Genomic DNA, 24298 nt, shown 5'->3' with positions numbered 1-24298 from the left:
TATTTAAATTGTCCTTAATGATCAAAATTCAGATGTTCGAGGGCCGTTTCCTTGGGCTTATTAAAATAGGCGCCACTGATTAAGCCGTTCCTTACCCTATATTGTGGTATACTCCGCGTTACTCTATATGCACTGTCAGTTCGTTCGTTCGTGATAGTCGCTCCCAGACTTTGCATTTCACCCCAAGAAGGTTTGACTTGTTTGATGAAGATCTAATACGTTACACATAATGTTACATACATGGGACCTACCGTAATAAAAAAATAGTTTCCATTTGCTAGAAGGTGTTCTTTCAAACCTAGATTGCAGTCATCTAAACGATGCGATTTATTACTTGAAAAACACAAAACATTTATTATTTCGAGCTATTAGTCTCTCCAGTGTGTTTTATTGGTACTAAAACTGACGGGTTTCTTCATGGCACTTTCATTTCACTTGTTCTTCCACAGAAGGTTAATTTTTATTATGGCTATTAGAACAAGAATGTTACAACAGACATTTTGGTTTTTATTAACTCCAAGTAATCTTGTGATTCTGTTCACGATAACAAATAATATTTAAAAAACATTCTAAAGATTTTCTAGACAATGTTTCACATTGAATCAACGAGGATGGATCAACCGAGATTTACACTGGTGATTTTTCATGTTCATTAAGCTCTTTGGATAGCTCGTTCAGCAGTTTGTATTTTTCCGTATCGGTTAGATTAATGTAACTGTTATTATCCATCAGCTCCTGTTTAATACTGTAAACTAAATCACACGGAAATTCAACATTTTTTTCGTTTTCAATTTGCACCTGTGTAGTATGTACTTCCAGACTACGATTAGATACGGTATCTTCCTTTTGGTGCGATTTGTCAATTATTTCCACCTTCACGTGATCGCCTTTAAATCCTTGGGTGAGAAGCTGTACGGCAGGTGATTCACTTGGTAATGCCTGGATGACTGTTTTCAGTAATTTTGGTGATAGGTTATGATTCGGATTACTGATAACTACGTCTGTATCGGCATCTGTGGTGTCGATACTCTGCTGTGATTCCGCTTTTTCTCGAGCAGCATTCTTGCGCATCAAACTCTTAGCTCGTTTCTTGAGAATTGCTTGTGCATTCGGATAGTAGACGATCGCTTCATTCAGATCGGATTTTGATAAAACAAACAAATTCGAGAAACCTTTGGATCGTACATCAGCAGTCCGTCTATTTCCTTCAGCACCGTTGATAGCCAACAAACTGATTTCTCCGAATACAGAACCTTCATAAAGAGTAGCAAGAACAATATCATTTCTGGGGCCTCCCATAACCAGAACTTGACCAGTTTTGACGATGTACATTTCTTTGCCAACTTCGCCTTTACGACAAACGTAATCGCCGGGAAGAAACGTAACAGATCTTAATTTTAGCACCAGCTCTCGAAGCAACGCTTCTTCACAATCGGCAAATAGTTGCACTTTGGACAGAGTTTGAATATGAACGGAAATAGCAATATCGGTCTTCAGATTAGCAGGCAACGCATCCATAATGTGTGTTTCATCCAAGCTTCGCTGCTGTTCCCAGGTAAAGGTAAACCACATCTTAACTCGTCGCTGAAGATCTGTCGGCAGGCTCAACTGCCGCATGTACTCCAACGTTTCGTCGACCAATTGTTTGTACTCGGATTTCGATCGTGTGGCGGTCGCTATTATGTCTCGGATTTGGCCAATCAGCAGCGCAAATACGAACACTCCCATCAACCAGGCGGCCGTCATAAACAACAGTTCACCCTCCTTCTCCGGCTTCGGGTTCTTACCGATTGATGTGGCGGTTTTGGTTGCGAACGCGAAACAGCGAACATAGGCGTGACCTTTGTTGTTGAACACCCAACGGTTGGAGCCAAGACCTGAAATAGTTTCGAGTAGAGGGTATTTACTAATTTTGATGTTTTTCTTTACGGTCGTATCGAATTAGTACGTAGGTATTGTCAATGTGCATTCCTGTCTTCGTTTGAATCAATTAGAATGATTGAACGCTCTTTTATTTAGCTTATTCGATAACGGGAATAGCATTTTTCAATTCATTCAAATCGATGTTTTCATACGAAAGTCGTTAACCACAACAAGGGTAATATTGCTGCAACATTTTTTTGTTTCTTTTTCTATCACATAAAATTATTCTTTCATTATTGAATAAAAATATGGCTTCGCAGTTATGTATTACATTTCATTTGTCATTGAAACAGCACAACGTGAATAAAATAAAATGGCTTTAATGTGCAATCTAATTAATTCGAACGTTAAAATGCTCTTTTATTTAGATCGCGAGATACATTATAGCATTTTTTTATACGAAATATATAAGCACAAAGTCACTGTGGAACACATTTGAACATTTAACTGTTCTAGATGTAGTCAATAAATTTTCAACTTTCCTTCCTTAATCATATTTTTAGCATGATTTTAACGTGTTAGCTCTTATTTTCTCTTTGAGACATAATTCCACGTAAGTGGGAACAAAAAAGAATACACTATAGAGCGACCTTGCCACAAATCTAGCACAAGTTTTAAATAACAGTGTTAAATGAGAAGTGAATTGAATAACTTAAGGTTCATTGTTCATTAAATACTACAAGGTTGTATGAAATGGTGACGTGGGACTAAACACTGTAATTAGTGGATTTTTTGTTACAAAAAATACAGAGCCTGCAGACAGAATCAAGGTGTTTGCTCAGCGACTGTACGTATTTTTATTTTCAGCCTTCCCTGTAAATCAATTTTTTTAAATATATTTAACAACACTCGAAAGAATATCGTATATATTTGGCGATATTAGTAACAGCCTGTAGTATTTTTTTGTGCAAACAACATGTATTTGACAAGGCACAAGCATATCATTCTTGTTGAAAAAGCACCAAGAATTTCTCGTAATGCGTCAAAGTCAGAATTAACTCTATATCCTCTAAAACCAAATCCAATAATACTTACGTTATTATAATAAATGGTTTTGTCTTATTTAACCCTGATTTAATCAAATCTATAATATGGTTCTTATTTTCAAAATAATATAGAAGCCCTTACAAAGGTTCATTAATTGGCAAACATAAGAAGATATGTCTAGGGACGTTGCGATACCATTAAACATCGATACTTAGGATCGATACCTGTATCGAGAGCAAGTACTGATATTCCGATAGTATCGAAGTATCGAGGCTAACGTATCCATACCTAAATGTATCGTTGTTGACTCTGACAAAAATCAGAAACCGTGGAAAAACTGCAAATCAATGAATATCTGCACACGGACTCCAAAAATCTGCGTTTTGCAGACAAATCTGCACATTTGGTATCCCTGTCAGTTCGTAAAATGGTCTATAAATTTACTGAATCTAGAAACACCAGCTTCTGCAGAAACTTAGTCAAAAGTCGATTACGCTTTTCCTTAATAATTGATCCCGTTTTCGAAAAGAGCCGCTGGCTCTGTAGATTTTACCTTCGGATCTGCATGACCGTAGAAAAGAATCGTTCCCGTAGGTTAATCTACAGAAATTTCTGTTAAATTTGCATTGCAGAGGAGATGGTATGCATGCATACGAAGCATCAAAATGGCACAGAAAACAGCAAGTTTTCTGCTTCGTTCGTTCTTCTTTGAGTCTTTTCGATACTGAGAGGTGTGTATCGATATTGATTAAGTATCGCTGGTAAAACATCGATACCAAATATCCGAGTATCGGAAGTAGAAGGATCGATTCTGTATTAAGCCTGTAGTACACTCTTTGACCGAGCGTCAAATATTTGTCACTTTTTGACAGATAAAAATTTGGTCAAAGATAATTATTTGTCACTCTCCAATTTTAACATGGGGCAAACACGGGCAAACAACAACCATGATGTCAAATAAATTTGACCATTATGTCAGAAGGTCAAATATTTGACCATTAGACAAAGAGTGTACTACAGGCTTTAGTATCGGTGGCATCGCAACGTCCCTAGATATGTCTAACAAAATTATTAACAAGTTACAGCAAAAAACCGTAACAATCAACAATTCCATTTTTGTTTTTTGCTTGCCAATTTTTTCATTTACCTACAACTAAATTCGCTGTATTACGAAGACCGGTAATATACATACGTTTATTATGGTAAAGCTTTGAGTAATAATATATCATCTAACAATTTTGAAATGTAAAAAGAGATTCTAATGAATCTTAGTAAATAAACCAAAAATTTACAAGCATTCGCAGGCTCTTACTCTTCTATAAATGTGTATATGTGGAATTTACTCTCTCGATACTATCCGGTCACGATTATTTAGTGAATATCGAAGATAAAATTGAATAAATATCCGTTGCAAAAGATTACAATTCTTGTTGAATATTAAATGGTAATCATATTTATGAGATAAACTTTCAATCACCATCAACAGCAGCATTGCAGTTTTTCCTCGATTGCACACGAATAGAAATGTACGAACAAAAGTGTACCACTGCAATACGAATAGTACCGCTGCAGTTCGAATAGTACCGTTGTAGTACGAATAGAAGTGTACCGCTGAGATGTACGAATAGAAGAGTACCGCTGCAATCATAGACGACGAGAGACCTGCGGTTCTTTACTCCACTGTTGCTTTTACCAGCATGTTTTCTTTCAAGACATCAGTTTTTATTAGGTTTTGAAAGCAGGTTTAAAAATTGTTCAAGAATCGGGATTATTTCAAACTTTTCGAAAAACTTTTAGCTTCAAGACATCATTTTAGTCTAAGCTCATAGAAGCAAAAATAAATTGACCTATTGGGACGGGGAGACTCTGTCAATTTTTATATCGATATCGATACAGAGAATAACACGGGAACGGATGGTGTCCATTCACGTCGTCTGTGCTAGGAATGCTCGCATGTAATTGGTTCATTGTTCGCGTAAGTTTCCCTGTAACTTTTTATCAATTTTCACCTTTGAGCAGTAAAATAATAATGATAACTAGCGTGTTATAAAATTGTTACACATTTTATCTATCCAACAACATATTGGTTATTGTTATCCATCATGTAGTTATGCTGTTATAACCGTTTGAAATCTGACGCAACATTTGCCAGTTACATTTCCAATTTTAGAGAATGCATCCCAGTATAGTAAACAAAGACGTAGTCCCACGTCAAAAGTTGTATAAAATTTGAGAAGAAATGGAAAAAATGTCAATTGGATAGTCGCTTAAATTCAAAGTACTTCTATTCTACTGTTAATTTCTGAAGCCTCCGGTGATGTAGCTTCATTTTTACCGTACATAAAAAGCCTATCCATGTATTCGATGGAATCGAAAAATTTGTAATAACATTTAGAACCGAATGCGCCTGTTGTTCATAAAGGACTCTGGCAATTGAAAAATAGTAAAAATGTTTTAAAAAGGATTCATTGTGATTGAGCCTGTTACCTCAATTATAAATTTGTTTTGAAATCTCTATTTAAAAAAATTAAAATCAATATTTCTAACTAAAAACCAAACCAAAACTGTAATTTTTAGGTAAATCATGATAATTTGCCTTTTCACACAACAAAATCATCAATAACTTAATTCTACATGCTCACCTTGATAGGCGCTATACGCATAATATGAACAGGCCGTCAGGTGAATCATGTACAGCATATAGGTGAGCGTCTTGACGACACGAATCTAGAATGCAAATCAGCAGAGCAAAAGATTAATGATAGCGCTAACCGGAACCTGCTGCTGCCGTTTGCTACTGACCATATGCGGCGACGAAATCACACGATCAATCAGTTTGAAAAACTCCCAGAAGCTTTGTATCTTCAGCAAACGCGGCGATCGGAGTACCACGTGTTCCGTGCCGAACTTAAGGTACAGCAAATCCAACGGCATGAGAGCGACTAAGTCCATCTGTAATCATTTATGCGACATGAGAATTTCATTAAGTCTGACAGGTGTGCAATACTCACTTTAAACTGTAGTTTTCTCATGTAGTTCTTTCGGGTAAGGTTGGTGTCCTTGACCCAAAATCCTTCAAACAGATACATTATTCTATGCTTCACAAACAGAATATCAATCAGATAAATAACATCTGCACAGATATCAAGGGCGATCCAGTATTTCGTATTCTCCGGAGTTTGGTACGGGAATGAAGACCGCAATGGGATGACCCATGCGTTATAGAGGAATGACAGCGAGACGATAAATAGCCATGAGATGTAAAACTTTCCCTGTGGGTCCAAAACAGTGTTTGTTTTTGCACCAGTACAAAATATAGGGCAAAAGTAGTCGTGATGACAAGTTTCGGCTCCGGTAGCCGATTGCAGGGTGAGCGCCGAATTTTGAATAGCACGTACTAAAATTAAAACATAATAATTTTCATCACATGTCTTCACTCAAGTTTATGGTACAAACATTCTACGTTGTGTCTTTGAGTGGATGGGGCTATGGAAGGGGCACTGACACTGCTTGATGGTGTGGGCGGAATTTCCAATTTACTACGCATTCGTTTAGTTCTTTCGGAAAATCTGTTAGCGAGATGTCGTAATCGGCCTGTTACAAAATCGTTGGCACTTGCTGGAGGACTTCTGAAACAGGGAAACGTTGGAATGAAATCAAATGCTTTTTAATAGAACACGATATACTCACATTATGGTGCCTTCATCTTCAATCGTTCTTTCACTGCAAAAGTTTTGTTCCATTTTTGATTGTGATACCTCGTCGGCTGGCTTGTCATCTAGAACCTTGTAGGATTCATCGCACAACGAGCCAACGGATTCTGTGACACACATTTGCAAGCTCTCCAACGGGGTTCCCACCGAAACAGGCGATTCCTCTCGGATATCGGTTGTGTAATGCTGATGCTCCAATTTTACTAACATGTTGTTTTCGTCGTTGATAATTCTTTTCACTAACTCGTGGGTACTCCTCAAATTGGATGCAGTTGCTTCCGCGTCGAGACATCCAATCTTGCCATTCCGGAAGTACAGTTTGGATTTGTAACTTTTTGGACTAAACGATTTGATACGTCTTTTGTGCGTGATATTTACTTTAAAAGTTGGTGATTTAACTCCCGAGTCATCGGCTCGACCGAAGCAAATTTTCGTTGGACTGCATTTACTCCTAATTTGGTGCATAGTTTTTTCGAACGCCTTCCGCTGGCGTTCTCTTCGGTATAGTTGTTCATCGTACTCGCGTTCTCGTTTTAGAATTTCCTCAGTAACTGTTATGAAATCTTCTAGTTCTTTAATGTCTTTGGAAATCTCTTCCAAACTTTTGTGCAGTTTGTTATCATCACGACTGCTGTTACGTGATATACCCCCACGTGAGTGGGAAAAGCGGCCATTAGCCGACGACACCGAATATTTTTCCGGATATAACACAGTCTCCGAGCGAGACTTGTTGTCCTCCCATGCACTCGTTAACCTCGCCAAGGACATGGTGGGCTCCTAAACCCAAGACACGCGACGCACAGCGATCGGCACTCAATGCGCAACTGTGGAATAGAGAAGGAATTGAACACATCATTTCCTACGGTTATCGTTTCAGTGTGCGAACATCCTAATAGTAGCAGCAAGTAGTTGAGTATCATTGGACAGACAGGTACCTATTACTGCTTGTGGCCAAAGCAGTTGCTGCAGTGAATACTAATCGCGTGCTAGATGGTAAATTATGATCGTCATTTTATTGCATTCCGTGCCAACCGCTGTCGGTTATCGGAGTACCTCACAGACATTGAATATTGCCAATCAATTCATCTATAAGTTAAAGTTTCTGCCAATGCGTACAAGATTTAGTGCTTTAACGTGACTGTTCTTGCTATGGATTTTCTTAAATTACATGATTTTAATCGATTCAATAGGGTTTTTTTTCTCTTGATAATACAGTCATACGCACTCCGCATTTTTTTTAAAGATACAAGTATTCAACGAATGGCGTAAGTAAAGCCTGTAAAAACGTTTGAACTACGAGAAAACATTAAGTTAGGTTATATATTTTTCAACCAAAAAACACTTGGTGTTAGCAATATATTAAAGGAGATATCTTTGTAGAGTTGGGCCTTAGCAAAGCCTAGGTGCTAACAGTTTTTATCAAAGTACAAGATCGCAATTAAATAATACCTTGTTTAGTTGCGTAAAACAACAATTATGATGATTTGATTTTAGTTTTGAAGCTTTATTATGTTCCAAGACGTTTCTTTTGTTTTTTTTTTTCAACCAGTGTAATCGAGACGTTATACCATAAGCAATTAAAATATATAAAGAATATCCTGAGAACTATTGGCAAACAAAATTTTTAAATGAAAGGCGTAACCATTAAGTTTAAACTGCACTGAACGTTCACTGAACAGTGTTGGGTTCAGGACGTTAACGTTAAGAGCGCTCAGAGATCGAGAACAAAGATATGTATCTTATGTATCCTATGTATCTTATGTTTTTCGTTTTTTTTTTCAATTTCCCTAAAATTTTAGATGCTATTCATTTCAAAAGAGATTGCTTAATATATAGAAGAACGCACATTCGGTAAATCAAAGATAAAAGCCTAGATTTTTTCCATTTTTTTACATGTTGAATCCAATGTTTCTCTCTTAAATTTTCCGAAAGATAAATCCCTTTCATTCCAAATGAAGTTAACATATTTTATTATGTTCGGAACAGGGGTTAATATTAGAATAGACAGCTCGCGTGTTTGCCAATTGCCTTACCTACTGTGAAATTTTCAACACCCATTTTAAACTCGTTTGTTATGTACTGTATATGTTGAATATGTAATATTTCAATCCACATCACCAACGATTTGTTCACAAAACGAATAATGACAACAAACTACTAACCAGCTCTTCATCAGTTAAACATTTTCATTTGATTGAAATTAAAACTTTTTCGGCGACTCACGATGAAAACATTTCAACATGCTGAATGACAGTAGATGTGCAAATAAAGAAAATACGACCAAAACAGCGCATGTCCTGTAGTCCTTTCCGTAGCAAACGAGGAGAATTGCATAGATAGTGCACATACTGATTTATACAGCCAAGGCCAATACCATTTTGCTGTTCAACATATGCAATAAACCTTGTTTAAGTGGCAATCAACAGCTGTTTCATGTTGTTTCATATTGTTTCACATCCTTGCAGCGATCAGAATCAAAATTTCACAACTTCCTTCATTCATACGAACATATTTACACCCAGGGAATCTGGCGTAACGATCACTGTCACTGCCTCTATTTGACAAAATTTGATTACCCAAAAGGGTTGATGTGTCAGGTTCATGTCCATGTGTAGCCGATGGATGGGTTATAAAATGTTGTCATGTGTAGCCGATAGTTAGGCTACAAAAAATTGTTTTTTTTTGCAAGCACATACACACAAAGGACAAACCATATACGCGTACACAAATAAGCGTATTACGCATAGAACTCTTTTATTATTATCCTGAATGCAGCAGTTTTTCACAATTTGAAAGAAATAATTATATTTTACAAAACAAATACAGCAATGGATTTCGTATGAATAAAATTATGCAAACTGTGCTTCCCTCCCTCATTGTTTTAAATAATCCATAAAAAATGGCGTATCCTCTGGTGCGTATGGTATTATTGGAACGTCGTAAGGCATCGGAAACAGAGGGTGTTGTTGCTCAATCTTAGATTCCATTGGAAAATAGTTTTCCTCGATCTGTAACAAAAATTACTAATTATACAAAACCTTGCGACCAAATTTGCCTTCAAACCTACCACAAATTTTGGTAGAAAGAGAACACCCGCCTCGTAGCTATTAATCCTTAAGGGCGCCTCAAATTTTGCCGACTTATTATAAACACCCCATGCTGCCTTGGATAGATTAGCAGAGGTAAGCAAAAACCAGTAAATTCCCCTATGAGACCAGCGGCAGTATGTTTTAATATGAGGCACTGCTTTCGACCGATTTCGCGAATCACTCTTCCACTGATGGAGGTATTCCTTAAGCCAAGGCTGTTTATCATGGGTAGCCTTCATGTACGGCAGGCATCCACCACCAAGCAGATGATCGTGACTATTTCGAACATTGGAAAAACTAGGAAATATCATTTTGAAGACTGGAACTCGTCGCAAACCGATTGGAGCTGAATCCTTTCGGAAGCTGGCCATCACTTCCGATAAAACCCAAGACTGAGGATTCGGTCCTAAACTACCAATACTAGAGCTTTGTGCAACCAGTGGGCATGTATCATCGATTGGAGCTGAGTGCTGCCCGAGTAGATACCCTAGTCGCGGATGTCCCCAAAGTGGACCCTTGGCAGTGTTGAGATGACCACCAGGAACAGATGCTACCAGAAATACGCTGCAAAAAAAAAATAACATACTTGTTTGTTCCACTAGTACTAGTATCTTCCTCAACGTACTTAACTGCTCGAAAGTCTATTTTTTGTATTTTGGCAACCCATGGCTGCAGTTGACCAATTTTGTAAGAGTTTAAATAGGTAATCAAACTCCCTCGGAAACCAGTCCGGCTCTCCCCAAAGCCTGTATCAGACTCTTCCGGAACAGGTGGCAATTTGGGGCTAATCCATAAACCTTGCGTGCGATTATGCCAATCATCTTCATACAAATTAGCTGTCGAAACAACAACTCTCATTGATCCGTCCGTATAAGCATACAAGCCCATCTTAGTATGGTGTACCCCGAATGGTGTAGCAATGTGCACCTTAATAGCTGTCACATTTGGCTTTTTTGAAGACACGACTTTAAGCTCTGGTGTTTCATCACCATACAGTATGAGCAAAGGCCGATCTTCACAACCAGCAAAGAAGTAGTGACCCAAAAGCCAACCAATATCGACCATGAAATTCATTTGAACGGACGATTCAAGCTCACCTAAACTGCTGTCTAGTAGTTCTTGAAATGTTATTGATAACGATTCTTTGTGGGTTATTGGCGCATCCGTGATAGTTGTTAGGAAAAAATTGTATGGAGCAGCGTTTTCTAACTTTTTGGCCATCTGCCCACGGGGCAGCACGACTGGATAATAATCGTGGATATTACGTGGTATAACCTTTTTTAACGAAACTCCAGTGGTGTTTGTTTGGGCCTGGTGTATTACTTGGGAGCTGCTAGCCGGAGGCGTTTCGACATTTTTCTTTTCTTCGAACTTTTTAGCCATTTTTTCGCGGCGTTCAGCAAACAAATCGGCTACCGCGGAATTCGTTTCGACGGTTTTGACAGCATTGATGTCGGTTTTGGAAGAAGACTGTGAAGACGGTGTTTTTGGTTCCTCGTCGTTTTTCAAGTGCTTTGCAGGAGGGCGGTTTTTATTGAACAGCTCCGGGTACACTTGTGTAAGAATTCTTAGTTGCTCTGAAACAACCTCTCGGCTCATAGCTAGTTCCTCAGAAATTCTATAATGACTCTCAGCTTCGGCTTCACACAATATTTTCTCTACTGTAACATCGAAAACGTTGATTCAGGCATGTTACTAAAGTCTATTATACTCACAATGCGGATGAGAATATTCTTTGAAGTGATGTGGATTTTTTCGGTAACACTCTGTTCCGTATTGACAAATTCTATCTGGAACTTCAAGACAACATTTCTACAAACTTAATACTTGGTATCGTAAGACATACACTTACTTTTATCCAGAGTTTTTCTTTTATTGGTTTCCATCGATAAATAAAATATAAACAAACTTCTTTAATTTGATTTGTAGCTTATTATCAGGCTTCCGTATCATATATTGGAAACTGCTACTTGCACAGTCATTAATTTATTTGACAAGAGAAACTGATGCTTATAAAAGATGTAAACAAAAGTTTGCGAACCGCCACTGCAATCTGCTATAATCGCCACAAAATTGTACCCGACTAGCGCACAATTTATTATAGCACATTGTGCACACGATGTTGTATTATTTTATGAATGGAGAGACACCTGCGAATGGACGAATCACAATAGGCTTATTTGCAAATAATTGAAAAAATCAAGTTTATTAAAGCGGGTAATGTTGTTTTACGAGATTGCGAAAAATGAACGAGAACAGAAGGTGTGACTTAGACTAGGAAAAAATGTTCCTCATCCAGACGGGAAAAACCAAACTGCCGAACCACGTTCTTTGGCGCGTTTAAGTTGAAATACCGTTAGGCCAGCTCAATTTCCTACTACTGTCCTCACACTCCTACTACATATTTTACCTCGCTAGGGAATATCCCCTAACCAAGTCTTGAACTGGAGCAAACCTAACTGGTCTTAAAGCGGTCCTCCAGGTCAAAACTAGGTTATTTATAAGTCTGTTTGATTTTTGGTAAGAACAGCGAATTTCAGATTCATACTTAAAAATGGTGTTGTGCCATAAAAAGTGAATATACAAAAGGAAATACGTTTAAACACACACAAAACTCGATATTTATAAGTCAATAATACTTTTATTTGTTTTATGCGGTTAAGATTCTTTTGGTTCAACAGTTTATTGTTTCTACATTTGTTAAGTATGGAACTCCAATTTGATCGGAATTCAAGCATTTAAAAGTATTCACATTTTTACATAAATTTTTCTTGATTTCATTTGTCTTCCTTTGGTATCTTCTCCAGCCGATAGAAATCTTTACTGTTGTCTTTATAAAGAGTCAACTTAAGTTGGAAAGAGTTCGCCAAATCCTGTACAGTGTCTATTTCCTTGTTGGTCAGACCCTCAGGTAACGTTAGTTGTTTGCTCTTGTCGTCCTCTACAAAAGTTTCTAATGTTTTTCGCATTGTGTCAGTGAATCGAATTTGTTCCTCAGTGCGTTTTTCATCCTTGCGCTCTTTTAACCCAAATGCACGTGCACAGATGGCTTTCTCGTCCTGGCGATGCTTTTCCCAGCGTTCGTTTAGTATCTTAAGCTCTTTACTAATATCTTTATTGGAAGCTTCAAGACGCTGTGCCTTTAGTAAGCAGTTTTTGGCCCGCTCATATTCGCCCAAATTCATAAGCGCACGACCTTCATGGAATAGTGCCCTGGGAATCCGATCAATATTGCCAAGTCGACGTATTTCATTTATCATTAAACATGCCCGACGAGGGTTATCTTTTTTATTATAGCAAACAGCCAGACTACTATACAGCTGAATCAATGTTTCGGTTTGTTCTTTTTGTTCTTCTTCGTCTTTAACATGACATCTTTCTAAGTAACCAACAGCTTTATGATAATCGCTGATGGCATTCGAAACCAGATTTCTCTTGAAGTAGTCTTTAGCATGATTTCGCGTGTCCACTACCTTTTGTTTAACTACGCTATATGACATTTGCTCTTCTGGAGTAAGTTTATCTAATGCTTCTGCATCGCCAGGATCTGTGAAACTTACTAACTTGATAATAAACAAGGCGTCTGCCTTTGGTTTAATTCGGGGCTTACATCCAAGCTCACCGAAAAGAACTTCATAGCCTATTACGAACTGAGCTTCTTCGCTTGGTTTCATTGATTTTACAGCATCCTCCAAACCAATTAGCACTTCAGACCTTCCAATAGTGAATTGTTTGAATTCACCACGCATTGAAGTCGAGTCGAATGCATATGTTTCTCCTTCGAAATAACCATTATAATCTATGGTAACCCTGGCTCGTTCGGGAACAAGTTCGTCACCTACTCCCTGTTTTGTTATTCGTTTATAGATAAATTCAGAAACCATAAACATTTGCGCTCGCAATTCATCGAAACTCTTGTCCCAAGGGCTCATAATCTTCCGGTGAGTGTCCTCATCCTCGTCGGCGCTTCCATAATCATCTTCCATGAAAAATTCTTCGCCATGCTCATTATATTTGGTACTTATTTGAAACTGTGCTCCTTTTTCGCTCAACAAGTCGCTGCATCAATATTAACATATATAAAAATTAGAACACGAGCAGAAATCAAATGCATATTTACCCGATATTGACGGCTTCACTTAGCACGAAACCTTTATCATCCATAATGTACAGTGGCGAAATATGTGCTTATACAAGTAGTGTGCACGAAATATAGCAATTGTAGTGCAATTTTGAGCTATGTCAGCAGAAAAACGACAGCTTTCAACTTTAATGTTTTGAATAAGCCGTAAAGACTGCGACCAACAATAAAGAAACACCGCCACCGCTTGTTGAACTTTGATATCCTTGCCGGAAACTGTCAAAAGTAACCCAGGTGGCAAATTTCACGACGGATTTCAACTATAGCATATTTACATGAATGACATAAATGCATACATAAATGGTTTCAATCCGGATTTATTTATGTTTTTATAGCGAATTTCTGTATTCCTCACGCACATTATTTGTTACTCTAAAGTGAGTTATGTCGTTTTCGTTTTCGCGGTGTACTACACTCAAATAACACTTTTGACACCGAAAATGTTTTATTTGATTTTTCGTGTTACCCTTTTTCTGTCTCTCCCTACACTTTTTCTGTCACTGATGACACCCGAAAAAAGCAGAGTGTGCTGTAGGAAGTTACCAACAGAGTCTATGTTTATAAGAGTCCCGCAAAGATGAAGCCTAAGGAACCAAATCAGTGTCAAACGAGGGTACCAATCGAGCAATGTAAATAAACAAGGTGATAATGTTAGGAGTGGATGAAAAGTGATGTAATTGAGCGTAATAAAGAATATGTGTTTTTCCGAAGTTTTACTTACACATTTCAATCCAACATTAAACCTGTACACTGGTTCACTTAAATTTAACAAAACATCACCGGTGTAATCTTTCAAAACTGTGTACCTTGTGAAGAATTTCAAAAAACGATATCCGCCTCTGCATGGTGAAAAACAGAACTGTATAGTTCTTGGCAACAAACGGCACAAAAACTGTGTTGCCGAAACGATAGATTTTCTCTTCGCGCGACTCTATATAAACATTGACTCTGGTTACCAACACATTCACACGTATGTGTCAAAACTGGTTTGTTTTGGTTTTCGTTCCACGTGGTAAAGTGTCAGGTAAATTTTTTTTCAGCACATTTGCGAGATGGACATATGAAATGGAAACGATTGTGAATGACGAATGCGATTATGACCAAAACAAAACGAATTGACAGCTATCCCATTATTACGCATACCAATGCAATGACACTGAAAATGTTTTATTTGAAGCTGCAAAGTATAGCACGGAAAAAGTGTAGTACACCGCGAAAACGAAAACGACATTAGGTATGACCCATTTTTGAAAAAAGTGGAGGTACCCCAATTAGAGTTCTTTTAAGGTTACTCACTTCTGAGTAAGGGCGTCATACGTCAAAAATGGTTCCAATCCGGCATCATTCACGCATCATTCACATCATTCACGTGTCTTTATATAATGCGGCAACCAACCGGTTCACAGTTGCCCGTGAACTGTGGCTCATGTTTTTGTACAGTACGCACACCAGAAAATCCGTCATCATCCGTCACCAAACACTGCGAAGGATTTTAATTGTATCGATTGCATGTATTGGGCACTGTACATCGATACAAATGTTTCCGTTCATTATCACGAATAAAAGCCCGACTCAAAACGGCATCGCAGGACACACAAACATGCGGTTGTTCATTTTAAAGAGATGTTTTTTATGTTTTCAAATCCTCTGCAATAATGATGTTGGGCTGAAATTGTTTTGGAATATTGTTACATGTTGTTTGTAATGTAATTGATTAGGAATATTTGATTTGATGAAAGATCAAATGCTGTGAAACTGCTAGCAAAAAAAATAAAAATAAAAAGCGACACCAATTGTTCTTCGGAAACAGATAATATTGCTGTTGAAAACTTTTGACAAATACATATAGTCAGGGGTGAGTAAACATCATGGATAATAACTCAAAACTGAGTAAACATGGTAATTATGAAAATTTGGGTAAATGTTACTCAATTATCCAGTACCCGATAACTCACTTTTTGACATTTTGCATAAGAATACCAAACTGAGTAGATCCTAATCAAATTAGAGTTAAAATAAAGCAGCGTGCTTCACCTCGTTTTGACCTGCACAGAAAAACAAAACTACCCAAATATGCGTATTTTTGACGTAAATCAGCCCTTATGTGCGGGAAGGTCTTTTAAGCCTGTAGTACACTCTTTGTCTAATGGTCAAATCTAAGAGAAGAGTGGCCAAGATGATACCTCGGTTTGCTCCAGGTTTTTTGCTCCAAACGTGATTGGTTGATTTTGACAGCACGCGTGTGTGACAATATTCAAAAGGGGTTCAGCTTACCGTGTTGCTAAACAGCTGGTGTTCGACCCAATCATTGAGTAAGTAAAAGTGAAATATTGTGGACACAATTTTGTTTTCGTTGCGACAAAAAAAGCAAAAAAGAATTTGAATGAAGTGCCAAGAGTTTGGTCGTAAAATTTTATCGATTTCCCAAGAATGCAGAACCTTATCGACAGTGGCTAAAAATATGCGAAAAATCTGAACAAGATATTTCAAATTTTAAAATCTCACGCAATAGTCAAAAATGCAGTGAAGGTATTTCTTTTTATTATTATGTTGTTTATTTAGTTGTTCGTGGTAACGTGAAATCAAGCTTTTCTTGAAAACAAGCAATTTTCCCTTTGATTTTGCAACAGGAATTAAGGGTTTCGCCAAATATTTTTCATTCTGCTCTCTATAAAAAGCAGGGGGAATCTTTCTGTCAAATATCGTGTAACCGTGACCAGCATATTTGGCAACAAGGCGTCCGGTTGTTTTGATTGTGTCGTTTTGATTGAAGTAAAATTTAGTAGAATTGTAACGTTCTTTTTTAACAAAACTCTAGAAATCGTGGAAATCTCTTATTAATACTGCGTTACGTAGTGAAATTTGGTGGCAGCAGCCTGCAATTAGCTGAAAATCATGAAGTTTCCTCGCCACACAGGAAATCTTTTAAACGTCATGGACCAACAAACTTCATGGACCAGAGTTGATCTGCGATAACGCACACATATATGAATTTTGGCAGCAGTAAATCCCCCCTGATAAAAAGTCCGGAGAAGTCAGAAAAACAAAAAAAAAGTTTGGCAGTGGTCGTATGATGATATAAATATGGACGAAGTTTTGTTGTTTTGTTTTATATGTTGTTTGTAATCCAATTTTCATTGTTGTGTTTTTTGTTAAATAAAATATCAAATAAATAATTTTTTCTGGTTGCACTGGATTTTGCGTAAGGCAGATGAAAATAATGTTCAACCGGGGATATGTTTCATAGCAAAGAAGAAGAGAAAGGAGCCACTTGGCCACTCTTCTCTTAGGGTCAAATGTTTGACCTTCTGACATAATGGTCAAATTTATTTGACATCATGGTTGTTGTTTGCCCGTGTTTGCCCCATGTTAAAATTGAAGAGTGACAAATAATTATCTTTGACCAAATTTTTATCTGTCAAAAAGTGACAAATATTTGACGCTCGGTCAAAGAGTGTACTACAGGCTTTAGGTAGAAATGATTTACCCACTTCTGATTAGGGTTGTCGATATTAAAAATAAGATATCGATATTTGCTTTATCAATATTAAAAGCTGCATCGATAACAAAATCGATATCGTGCGCAAGTTATCGATATTTTTTTTACTTATGTGTATTTTTTGTTTGGCTTTTAGTTAAGCCGATCGGGCAAAATTCTTGTCGTAGGTTAATAAACAGCCGTGAGTAGAGTTGCTCATTAACATACGGCAAGAATCTCACCCGATCGCTCGCGTTGGCGTTCAGCATGTTTTATGCCTTAGTATTGAATATTCCGGCGAAGTGTCTGATATTTCATCTCGTCCGTTAGGACAGCAGGCCGATTGCTGATCGCTTCACGCAGGGTGCATTTTACAATCAGATTGAACCGACGTTTCGTGAGCCGCGTCTCCTAATCCATTGACTAATCACCAGCCAGTTACTGAAGCATCCCACCTGAACATTACTGTTATTGCTTATGTGACACCGATTCTTTACTGAAATTCATTGATTCTGCCATTCCAATGCAACACCAAGGCATCGCATTTGATCGGTTTAATGTGGTGGTTATTGCCCCGAGAAGTTTCACACCCAAATTTCTGGAAATTTGCTCTATACATGCTGTCAATAAAAATGGAAATATGGCAACCATATTGCTGTCAAACTGCTTACATTTTTCATCTACCAACAGGGTTGATACATGTTGACACTCTTAAGTGAAAGTGAAAAATAGCATCCATAAACGTTATTTTTTTCAATCCTTTCAGAGTTCTCTCTTCCCGCTTTTTGCATGGAAGTGAACTGTCAAAACACCTCACTATATTTCATGCGATGGAAGCAAGACAACAAAATCAGTTTATCAGTTAACGAAGATTGTCAAGGCATCGGTCAGTGTCAGTCAGCGTTGCCAGGTATCCAGATTTAGCTGGATTATCCAGATTTTTGAACATGTATCCAGGTAGACAGCTTTGATGTCCAATTATCCAGATTTTTCATGGATGATCCAGATTTTATCCAGATTTTATTTTCTCCGTTCCGCAAAAAGGTCAGCACTTCAATTTTGGCGCGAAATTTTGCAATTTTGTCACCTCAAATTTTGCGTACCCCAAGACTTTTATCCGGAAAATTAACCTTTCACCCCACGAAATGACTGCCAGATTTTTTCCAGATTTTTATTTTGCCTTTTCCAGATTTTTGAAAAAATGACCTGGCAACGCTGGTGTCAGTGAAAAAGTGTTTCGGTGAGGTTCATTTTGGTGGAGTGGACTGTTTGTTTTTCTTTTTCGCTTTGAAGTGAAGATCATTTGGTTGGATTTGTCGCCAAATTTTTTTCCGTAACCGTGAACGATGCTCTGAGTATAACTGAGTATAACAGCACGTTACTAGGACGAAAGTCTAGTGTATTTGAAAGAGTGCTGCGATCATTGGAAGTGAAAATTGAAAATGATTGGCTGTAATTTTCGAAGAATTTTGCTAGGGAAAATGACTTACCAGCACTGTCTACCAATCATTGATTCTAGTACCAGCAATTCTGGTACCCACTTTTTAGTTGGTTTGCCCTAAAAAGGCTGAAATAGAGTAAACGTCCTTTAATTGCTATTGACTTATTTTCGAATAAATATGTTTATCAATGCTGAAACCAAGGCTTAACGTTTGTTTTCTGTATAATGTCCACTTTCAATGAATATCTTAAGGCTCTAATACACTCTTTGACCAAGCGTCAAATATTTGTCACTTCTTGACAGATAAAAATTTTGTCAAAGGTTTGTCACTCTCCAATTTTAACATGGGGAAAACACGGGCAAACAACAACCATGATGTCAAATAAATTTGACCATTATGTCAGAAGGTCAAATATTTGACCGTTAGACAAAGAGTGTACTACAGGCTTTAAATTGTGTGCAAGCCATGATGAATTTATGATTGGTAGGCAAAATTTTATAGGCAATATCAAAATATCGATAATATCAATCACGGCAATATCGGCCAAAAGTATCGATATTGCGACGAGAAAATATTGATAATATCAAATATTGATAAAGTATCAGCAACCCTACTTCTGAGCAGCGATGGAAACGAAACGATGATGATCCGATTGTCGTTTTATCCTGAAGTGTACAGTTCCCGATGTGTTCAGGTAATGAATAAACTTTTTCCTCTCAGTACGTAACAAAATGTTGATGCATTGCTCACTCGGAAATAATAAATACATAACTAGACTATATACAGCTCTGTAAATCTGTAATCTGTATATGCAGATATCTGTATGAAAAATACGTAAGAAATCTGTATAAATACAGATGAATCTGCATATGTGGCATCACTGCCTGTCCCCTTCGCATCACAGTGACGCAATAGCAATGATGTGGTGTGGTGACGGCGGGAGGGAGAGTCATTTTAGGCTATCGGACTACTTGGGCAACGATTGTTTTCAGCAGGTTTGCTACACCAATTAATGAAAAACTGCTGGAGTAGTCTGAAACATAATAGGATATTTTTTTTTTATTCATTTAAAAAGAAGGCTGCTCAAGCAGGTAATACAAAAATGAATAGGTACCAAACATTGCTATTATTCAATTGATCGAATTACGATAAGCTTACGGTTATGTCGAAGAATTTATCTACCTCTTGTTTTGTTATGGTTTGGTGAATGGAACATTTTCCTTATATTAATTTGAGAGGTAGTGCTAAGAGGGGAGAGAGAGGAGGTGGCTACCTGATATAAATAAATTTAAAAAAACGCAAGGTTGGCATAATTTGCATGATCGATCGTGGGTCGTGGACGCGAAATAAACGCAATAGTCATCTTCGCGTACTAATTAGTAGACATTCAAATGCTTGAACCTATCTCCTGAAGCTAGTTTCTTTTTAGTCGTATTGAACTAAGATTTTTAGTAAACATAACAATAATTCTTTTCTAGCAACAATAAGTTTCAGGGTACGTGAAATATTTTTTTTTATCGATTCCTTTCGGATTGACTCTTTTTTACAAAGAATCACCGAATGGCGAACGGACATTCCCTCTCATAAATCAGAATTCTTATACTGAATCCTGTTTGCCAAAAGGGTGTGCTAAATTAACTATGTTCACGCGCTAGAAGTTTTGATATAATAGCGGCAGTTCATCTTCTAGCTCTCGAAAAATTCGTTCGTTTCGTTTTTACACCTAATCACGGAACCACACGCTGCGAAAACACTTTGAAGACTTTTCTGATTTTCGTGATATCCGACGTTGAATCGGCCAGCATGACCAAAAAATTGTTCGGGCTAATGGCACAATTCCCCTGCTGAAAAGCACTACCACAATGATTATTCAATAAGTTCCAGTACTATATAGTTTAAAATACACCTCCGTTTTTCTTTTAGAAATATTCGAATTGTAATCAAGAATAGAGAATAATTCTCAACATCTGATTGATTAGTGAGTACTTGGTACAAGTAAGTACAGTATAGGTCCGATTGTTTAAGTGTTCTACTCATTTTCTGTAAGATTTAAAATCGAACCCATACTGCATTTACTTTCACATATAACATTTTTGAATAAAAAAGATGTGCTGCTTTTCTAATGACCTTGTTTCGGGTAAATTGGTTGGATTGTAACGATAAATGTTGTTCATTCATGATAAGTCAAATATGATTACCATAGTGTCAGTATCATATTCGACCAATAACCGAACCATAAAATCAAAATTGCACAGAAAAACTTGGAAATCCGAAGTAAAAAGTGGACTTCAAATTCGTTTTCCTCCAAATGATAATTATATCACTTCGATTTGACTTAACACCGATGAAATGAATGGATTCCTCATCGTAGAAAAGGAAAGTTAATTTTTTTTGTTTTGAATTCAATGAACAAATAACAATTTTATTAAAAAAATGTGTGTGTGTGCCTGTGCGTGTGTGTACGTGTGTATGTGTGTGTATCGATGTGTGTGTATGTGTGCGTATCGATGTGTGTGTGTGTGTGTGTGTGTTTGTATGTATGTGTGTGAGCTTGGGAGTATTTCTGTGAGATAACGATAGACTTCAAACAAATCATATTAAGCCAAAATGTCGCAATAGCGCTACTGGGTACAGTTGATAGCAGAAAGTTGAGCATTAGAAGCACTGGCCGAACATTCAGTTGCATTGTCCTTTGGTAGAATACTAGTAAGTGCAGTTGGCAAAAGGTCGCGGTTAAGCCTGACTCACAGCACGTTCTCAATGTTACCTCCAGAAAGTCTGTTTCTCATCGGCCTCAGATTTTGGTAGCCTCAGATTTTGGAAATTAATTTTTTGATTAATATTCTTTGAAGAGCTACGTATTTTTTATATTCAAAACATCGAAATAAAAATAGTTGCTCTATTTTATAGTACAACTTCTTGAAAACATTTACCCAAACTTTAATAGAGATTTGAGCAATAGGGAGAAAGTTCACGGCCTTAAAGCTATACTTGAAACCTTACCTCCAAAAAAATATTTTTTTTCTAAACGCACTTTTTTGTTGTTTGCAACTGTACTATTGAAAAATTGAAACTCTAATACAATAGAACGTACCGCAACATACTGAAAAATAAATAAAGGTATGTAACCTATTGATTCAATACTACAGGGAGCACGGAAAAATTGAGAATACTGAGTTGGCGGAGGTTAACTGCATCATAACAATGTCAGCCCTTACCCATGGTAGTCGCATTATTGTCCTATGTATTATACTGGTCACCGAGAATCAGTCCTATCTAAACAGAAGACCCAAATAAAATAAACTGAGTTGTGATTACCGGCAGCATAAAGTTATAAGCCCAATGCACAAGCACAATTGGTTGAGATTCGCCGAAACGAAACCGAACCAAGCACCATTTTTAATACATTTTAATACATTTTTTAAACCAGGGCATGTGGAAATTAATAAACTATCTTTCGTGCAAAATTGAAATCATTGGAAGAGTTCCTAATGACATAATACAAACCTAAATTAATCCACCTAGCGGTCAGATCCAGCCTTTCTCATTCAAACTTGTTATTTGTAAAAATAAATTTACATGAACGCTTCAATCCAATAAATGTATATTCACTCTTTAGGTTCTAAAAAATTGATGTTGTAGTCTATACATATAAAAATGCAGTCCGATCTGTCTGTCTGTCTGATCCATATAGGCTCGAAAACTACCGATCCGATCGACGTGAAAATTTGTATGTAGGGGTTTATGGTGCCGATAAAGGTTCCTATGATAGTTTGAGACCCCTCCTTTTTCTGGAAGGGAGAGGTTCTATACAAATGAAATACAAATTTCTGCACATCTCGAGAACTAACCAACTAAATGGAACCAAATTTGGGAGGTGAATGTTTTTAGAGGTAACAGATATGTGCATAATGGTTTGACACCTTTCCCTTTCCTAGAAGGGAGGGGTCCCATACAAATGAAACACAAATTTGAAACGCACAGCTCAAGAACCAATCAAGAAAATACAACCGAACTTGGTATGTGAATGTTTTTAGAGGTGACGAATATGTCCATAATGGTTCGACGCCCCTCCCTCTTCTGGAAGCACATGTTCCTGCACAAATTATGTACGTCTCGCGAATAATCAACTAAATAGAACCATGGTTTGGTAGGTAATGCAGGCAACATTTTGGATTGTAAGATGGCAACTTCCGGTTTCTGGAAAACAGCCAAAAATGGTCGATTTCCACCCAATATTGTAATATCCGGATCTAGAATGATACACAGGAGCTAAAATCGATCACAGACACCATTTTGAATTCTAAGATGGCGACTTCCGGTTTCTGAAAAACAGCAGAAAATGACCAAATACTGTCCCAATATTAGTGTTTCTTTAACCAGTATGACCCTCAAAATCCAGAAATTGTCTCAAAATGCCATTATGAAATCCAAAATGGCGCCTTCCGATTTCGGAAAACAGACACAAACGACCAAGTACCAATTAATATGGGTATTTCCGGAATCGTAATGATGCACTGGAGTCACAAATCTACTTCAGAAAACATTTTGAATTGTAAGATGGCAACTTCCGGTTTCTGGAAAACTGCCTGAAGTGGACGATTCCCATTATATATAAGTATCTCCGGAACCAGAAAGATGCTCAGAAGCTAAAAATTGATCACAGACACAATCTTGAATTTCAAGATGGTGACTTCCAGTGTCTGGCAAACAGCCGGAAATGAGCAAATACCATCCAATATGAATGTTTCTGGAACCAGAGTTACGCCCAGATGACAGAAATTGATTTCACAGGCAACTATAAAGTCCAAAATGACGACTTTCAGTTTCTGAAAAACAGTCCAAAGTGACCAAATACCACCCAATATAAGTATCTCCGGAGCGAGAATGTTGCAAGAAGCTGGAAATTGACCTCAGACACCATTATGAATTGTAGGATGGCTAATTATGGTTTCTGGAAAACAGCCAAAAATGGCCGATTTCCGTCTAACATGAGTGTCTCCGGATCTAGAATGATACACAGCAGGTGAAATTAATCACAGACCCCATTTTAGATTCTAGGCTGATGACTTCCGGTTCCTGGGAAACAGCCGAAAATGATCGAATAACACCCAAAATGGGTGTTTCTTCAACCAAAATGACGCTCAGAGGCCAGAAATTATCTTAAATACCATTTTGAAATCCAAGATGGCGACTTCCGGTTTGTGAAAAACAGGAACCAGAATGATGCAGTGAGCAAACAATTGACCTCAGGCACCATTTTAGTTTAGACCACTTTTAGTTTCTGGAAAACATCGAAAATAACTAAATACATCCCAATATGGGTATTTCTGGTTTCAGATTGATGCCAGAAAATCTGCTGAAAATGACCGAATACCACCCAATATGATATATTAAGAATTAAGGTGATGTAGGGAAGCCAAAAGTCGAGGATGTTGTCATTTCGATAAAACCAATCATTTCAAACGATTTGTTATTTGAGTTTGATCATATTCAAAGGCCGATTCGTCGTGCATTTGCAGACT

The 24298-nt window shown here is 37.4% G+C and overlaps 3 protein-coding genes across 6 annotated transcripts; all 3 read right to left on the bottom strand.

Moving 5' to 3' along the window:
• Positions 1-326: 326 nt before the first annotated feature.
• On the bottom strand, positions 327-8937 carry LOC129724203 (cyclic nucleotide-gated cation channel beta-3). 3 transcript variants are annotated; one of them, XM_055678902.1, is made up of 7 exons: positions 8786-8937; positions 6601-7447; positions 6367-6539; positions 5922-6307; positions 5713-5862; positions 5553-5637; positions 327-1877 (listed from the first exon to the last, which is right to left on the bottom strand). In XM_055678902.1, exons 2-7 carry the CDS (start codon positions 7389-7391, stop codon positions 628-630), a joined length of 2835 nt encoding a protein of 944 aa, XP_055534877.1. In that variant the 5' UTR covers positions 7392-7447; positions 8786-8937; the 3' UTR covers positions 327-627. The 3 variants fall into 3 exon arrangements, with proteins under 3 accessions (XP_055534877.1, XP_055534878.1, XP_055534876.1); XM_055678903.1 differs by having other exon boundaries at positions 6367-6536; positions 8657-8894; XM_055678901.1 differs by having other exon boundaries at positions 8657-8892.
• Positions 8938-9369: 432 nt separating this feature from the next.
• LOC129724591 (probable tyrosyl-DNA phosphodiesterase) lies at positions 9370-11779 on the bottom strand. 2 transcript variants are annotated; one of them, XM_055679589.1, is made up of 5 exons: positions 11565-11779; positions 11428-11508; positions 10338-11373; positions 9691-10276; positions 9370-9631 (listed from the first exon to the last, which is right to left on the bottom strand). In XM_055679589.1, exons 1-5 carry the CDS (start codon positions 11596-11598, stop codon positions 9497-9499), a joined length of 1872 nt encoding a protein of 623 aa, XP_055535564.1. In that variant the 5' UTR covers positions 11599-11779; the 3' UTR covers positions 9370-9496. The 2 variants fall into 2 exon arrangements, with proteins under 2 accessions (XP_055535564.1, XP_055535565.1); XM_055679590.1 differs by lacking the exon at positions 11565-11779 and having other exon boundaries at positions 10338-11370; positions 11428-11522.
• Positions 11780-12333: 554 nt separating this feature from the next.
• On the bottom strand, positions 12334-14250 carry LOC129724592 (inactive peptidyl-prolyl cis-trans isomerase shutdown). Its single transcript, XM_055679591.1, has 2 exons — positions 13833-14250; positions 12334-13771 (listed from the first exon to the last, which is right to left on the bottom strand). The coding sequence occupies exons 1-2, from the start codon at positions 13874-13876 to the stop codon at positions 12490-12492; spliced, it is 1326 nt and encodes a 441-aa protein (XP_055535566.1). The 5' UTR covers positions 13877-14250; the 3' UTR covers positions 12334-12489.
• Positions 14251-24298: the final 10048 nt, after the last annotated feature.

The sequence above is a fragment of the Wyeomyia smithii genome, chromosome 2, assembly GCF_029784165.1.
Source record: "Wyeomyia smithii strain HCP4-BCI-WySm-NY-G18 chromosome 2, ASM2978416v1, whole genome shotgun sequence".
In the NCBI taxonomy this organism is placed as follows: Eukaryota; Metazoa; Arthropoda; class Insecta; order Diptera; family Culicidae; genus Wyeomyia; species Wyeomyia smithii.
The sequence above is the reverse complement of the archived record's forward strand: the minus strand, read 5'-3'. Positions and strand labels throughout refer to the sequence as shown.

Coding starts and splice junctions, on each gene's coding strand:
- LOC129724203 (XM_055678902.1), bottom strand. CDS start 7,391: ATGTCCTTGGCGAGGTTAACGAGTGCATGGGAGGACAACAAGTCTCGC. Junction 6,540..6,600: donor GAAGATGAAGGCACCATAAT/GTGAGTATATCG, acceptor TCCCTGTTTCAG/AAGTCCTCCAGCAAGTGCCA. Junction 5,863..5,921: donor TGAGAAAACTACAGTTTAAA/GTGAGTATTGCA, acceptor AAATGATTACAG/ATGGACTTAGTCGCTCTCAT.
- LOC129724591 (XM_055679589.1), bottom strand. CDS start 11,598: ATGGAAACCAATAAAAGAAAAACTCTGGATAAAA. Junction 11,509..11,564: donor AAGAAAAACTCTGGATAAAA/GTAAGTGTATGT, acceptor GTTGTCTTGAAG/TTCCAGATAGAATTTGTCAA. Junction 10,277..10,337: donor ATAGACTTTCGAGCAGTTAA/GTACGTTGAGGA, acceptor TTTTTTTTGCAG/CGTATTTCTGGTAGCATCTG.
- LOC129724592 (XM_055679591.1), bottom strand. CDS start 13,876: ATGGATGATAAAGGTTTCGTGCTAAGTGAAGCCGTCAATATCGG. Junction 13,772..13,832: donor AGTGAAGCCGTCAATATCGG/GTAAATATGCAT, acceptor ATATTGATGCAG/CGACTTGTTGAGCGAAAAAG.